Here is a 4,460-nt window from a genome sequence, read left to right as displayed (position 1 = left end):
AACGGCGTACACATTTTGCATGCAAAAAATAGCTGACAGATTTTCATTACATGGAAAAATTTGGTGAAATCACCAGCTGGATAAGAAGCAAAATGTAAGATGAACGATCCTCAGTTTTGTTTTATTGCTTTTAATAGTTTTTTCGCAACTATAGATGAAAAAAAATAAGTCAGAAAACAATGAATCAGAAAAAATTGATTGATCCAGTTACAATTATTCAAAAGAACATTTTTAGAGGAAAGATTGTTACTAAGCCGTTTCGCTTGGAATTGGTTGAGAGTTTTTTTTAAAATCAATTTAACAAAACTGTCAGTGTTGTTTAAATAATTCAGTCAACTGCAGCAGTTTATCAAAATTAATTATTCCGATGCCATGTCACGTTCTCAGACAGGCTGAAAAATATATTTTTCAATATTTCAAAACAAATTTTAATGTACAATTAAACAGAAAACTAATAACCAATCATATCCTTGAATCCCATAAGTTTGGACTGGTCTTTACTGAACTTGAAATTGTTATCAAATGCGACTCTACTTTTGAGTCGAGGATCATTTGCATAGGTGGATGGTTGTCGATTAACAAGCTTCATGTTCATCTGATTAGAATCAAAATAGCCAGATTGCTTCTTAACTAGAAAGGCGTTCTGCTGGGATGGGATGGCGTGCATTCCATTGTACGGAAATATGTCTTTCTTAAAACTCTTTTCACCTTTCTTCAGATCATTACTTTTCATACTTTTAAAGTTGTGTTTACTGCCTGTGCTATTTTGTTGATCGAACATCGTATTGTCGTCTTGAAATGAATAATCTGCCATTTTATCTTGCTGAGGTAAATATAATTGCTGTGGTAGCTGCTGTTGCTGCTGCTGTTGTGGTGGTTGTGGTTGCTGCGGTTGTTGTTGTTGTGGCGGTGGTGGTGGTGGTAGCTGATGATAAAGATATTGAGGCTGCGGTTCTTGCATTGGGTAGTACAAATGTTGCTGCTGTTGATCAGGTGCTGCATTCTTAGCTAACGTGTCGCCCCAGTCATCAAATGAATCATAGAACTGACTCTTTTCTTTCGTGAATGGAACCTATTGAACATTTGAAAAACAATCAAGCAATTAAATTGAAATACTTCTGTTCATAAAGCAAGTGAAAATAATTCCTCAAAGCGAATGAACAGTATTAAAATTTATCGAAGACATTTAACATGGGGTATGCATTTATCTCTACTAGAACTTCCTAAATTATTTATTTTAATTAATGAATTATAATGATAACAAATAGTTAAACAACTAAACAGTATTGTTCTTGCTTGACCAGTTGAACTCCACCTGGTTGGAGTGTGCGTGTTGAGGTTGGAGAGCGGGCAATGCAGGAGGTGCGGTGTTGGGCTGCACGTGTGTTTGACCTCCAAAGTTCTGTCCAACTCTGAAGAAACTGTGCTGTAAGGCCTGGATAGTAACGTTAGGAAAGCTAAGCATGAAACAATTTATTCCTGTTCTTCTATATTTGATTTTATTTATTTACTTTTATTTAGGTAATCTTGCAACACGTAATAATTTTGCAAATTTAAATAATACGAAAGAAAATAAGTAAAAAGAAAGAATAAAATAAAAAGTCTTCCAACACAATTCATATTTCTAACGGCCTGAGCAGAAGGTCTTTTTTGTGGATCCCAGAGAAGCAGCTGGTTCATGAGGTTCAATCCGTCGAGAGTTGCATTCTGCACCACCTGGTCGAGGGGGGTTGGAATGACTTGAGGCCATCTGAAATTCATGCTGGCAGCTAATTTGTGCCCATCAGGCCAATCGTTCTGAAATTTCATCAAAAGGCGTTACTTGTCTTTAGATTAATTTTGATATTTTCGTGTCTTTCATAAATAAACCAATGCAAAGGAAATAACTGACAAAATTTTAAATAATTTTATTTCCTTCATTTTATTTACAAAAAACTTAGATTCGGCCTAATCGAACGTTCTAAATACATTAAAAAGATTTCAGTCGACATTTTCCATCACCTAGCATTTATTTAGACTGTACCTTTTGTCATTTTGCAAATCGTCATCTAATTTTCAATCATTGAACTAAATTAAACTGAGAATGAATAAAAACAATGAAGCCACCTTGGAAGGAGCACCTAGTATTGAACAAATTTTGAAAAGTTCATCAATTTCACTGCTGCCAGGGAAGAGAGGCCTCAACGTGTACAACTCTGCAACAATGCAACCAAGAGCCCACAGATCAATTGGAGAGTTGTAATTCAACGATCTCAGCAGAACTTCAGGTGCCCGATACCTGCCAATTCATCAAACTCATCAAATTTCAGAAAGATCTCATTCAACAATACTTGCCAGCATTGAAGAGATAACAAATATATAATGGACAAACCATCTGGTTGACACGTAATCGGTGTAAGGAGGTCGTGACCTCGTTTCTCTGGCCAATCCAAAATCAGCAATTTTGACACATTCGGGACCGTTGCACAGAAGGTTTTCTGGCTTCATGTCTCTGTGAAAATAACCTATGAAAACAAAAATTCATATTTTTAATAAAAATGACAATAACAATTTTTTAATAACAAAAAGTTGAAAACAATCCTCAAAGAATAAAATTTATGTTAAATGTGCTGTGAACTATAATAAACACCCATACAAATCATGATGATTACAGATGGTAAAGCATAAGAACAAGATGCATCCAACCATGTTTATGCATGTATGCAAGTCCTTGCAGAATCTGGTACGTTATATTCCTCACCGTCGACTCAGGAAACAACTTATCTCTGAGGAACAAATTGGAAAGTTTGAAAAATATGTTAAAACTTTCCGTTAAGTTATAACATGCAGATAAAAATAAATGTGATTTAATGATGTAAAAATTAATTTCAAACATGAATAAGAAACCATAAAATAGAAAGGTCAGTTTTTGTTAGTGCATCAATTGCTTCTTTAAACAGAATTCAGCCTAAAGTTATTTTAAAATGCAAACCTATTTTTTGTTAACTGGTATAGATTCTCCTTCATGTATTCAAACACAAAGTACAGAACATCATTCTCCCTGATTAATTCCTTTAACTTCACGATGTTTGCATGATTCAACTTCTTCAAAGACTAAATGCAGAGAATAGGCATAATAAAAAATTAAAAAAAGGATGTAGCAATGTAGTATTAAAAAAAACGAACAAAAATGATAATTAAATAAAACATTATTATTAATAAGAAATAATTTAAAATAATAAATAATAATCATAATGGCATACTTGTAACTCTCTTAGCTTCAAGCATTCATCCCAGTTGTAAAATTTTTTTTTCATTCTAAAAATAAAAAATGAAAATTATCTATAAATCATTACATATCTATAAATCACCACATATCTATAAATCATTACAGATCAAAAAACTTCACATTTTATAATATTGTGACAATTTTGCTCGTGAATTATTATCAAATAAAATAGCAATAAATTAATGAGTATGCTAAACACACATGCATTATTTTGACATCATTTTTTAATTTTAAGCATGAACTTAAATAACTTCCATCCTGATCCAGTCCCTAACTCTAAAAAACCAACAGGACTTTTTAATTGATATCATCAATTAGACAAATATTTAAATGAAAGAACAAGTGAATTATAAAAGCTGTCTCAGATGCAAATATCTTAAAAAATAAAACTAAATGATTGTCAGATTTTTTTACGAAAAGTTTATATAAGAATAAACAATCAGACTGAAAATTTAAATTTTTAACCATGAAAAATATAATAAAAGAAGTTAACAAAAGTAAGATGACAGGCAAAAACAGATTTATTATTATAGCAGAAGAACAAAATTATGAAATCAAAATTAAATTTAAGACCAAAATAATTAATGATCATGTTGATATAATAGATAATTTAAAGAATAAATTCTTACAAAGCACTCAAAAAATCTTAAAATGAATTCAGATACTTTTATGTTTTCAAAAAAAGAAAATAAATGAAATACTTTTTTATAGCCACTTTTTCACCAGTTTTTTTACATGTAGCCAGCAGGACACTACCATATGTCCCATCACCAAGCTGTTTTGTTAGCTGATAATTTTCCATTTTTCTTACTAAAATATTTCAGTTAAAAAAAGATTGTTAGTAACAAAAAATATTAAAATATAACTTCTTATTCTATGATCATTCCTCAATTTTTAATAAAAAGTCACATTTCTTAATATCTCATTTCTATAAATAATTTATCTAGCTTCTATAGCAAATTTTCTTCACATGTATTTTTTGTATCTCTGATAATAAGATAAAATTATGATTTTAAAAAATTAATGTTCTGCTCATTACATTGATGAATTTAATGTTATGAATACATGCAAACACTTTGTTTAGAGTTTCTCACTAATATGTTTTCAATTTTAGTTTAATTTTTTGTGTCACAACAACAACTGCTAACTAAAGGAAAATGCACACACACACATATATACACAAACACACATT

General features: G+C 30.9%; 1 protein-coding gene across 1 annotated transcript; it reads right to left on the bottom strand.

Annotated features, from left to right (window-relative positions):
- Positions 1-1,276: 1,276 nt before the first annotated feature.
- Positions 1,277-4,070, bottom strand: HELRODRAFT_77715 (hypothetical protein; the record flags this gene model as incomplete). Its single annotated transcript, XM_009018267.1, has 8 exons — positions 1,277-1,435; positions 1,630-1,797; positions 2,107-2,278; positions 2,372-2,504; positions 2,686-2,765; positions 2,972-3,093; positions 3,243-3,297; positions 3,970-4,070. The coding sequence occupies 8 exons, from the start codon at positions 4,068-4,070 to the stop codon at positions 1,277-1,279; spliced, it is 990 nt and encodes a 329-aa protein (XP_009016515.1).
- Between the last annotated feature and the right edge of the window lie 390 nt (positions 4,071-4,460).

Source organism: Helobdella robusta (assembly GCF_000326865.2).
Source record: "Helobdella robusta unplaced genomic scaffold HELROscaffold_21, whole genome shotgun sequence".
Classification (NCBI taxonomy): Eukaryota; Metazoa; Annelida; class Clitellata; order Rhynchobdellida; family Glossiphoniidae; genus Helobdella; species Helobdella robusta.
The sequence above is the reverse complement of the archived record's forward strand: the minus strand, read 5'-3'. Positions and strand labels throughout refer to the sequence as shown.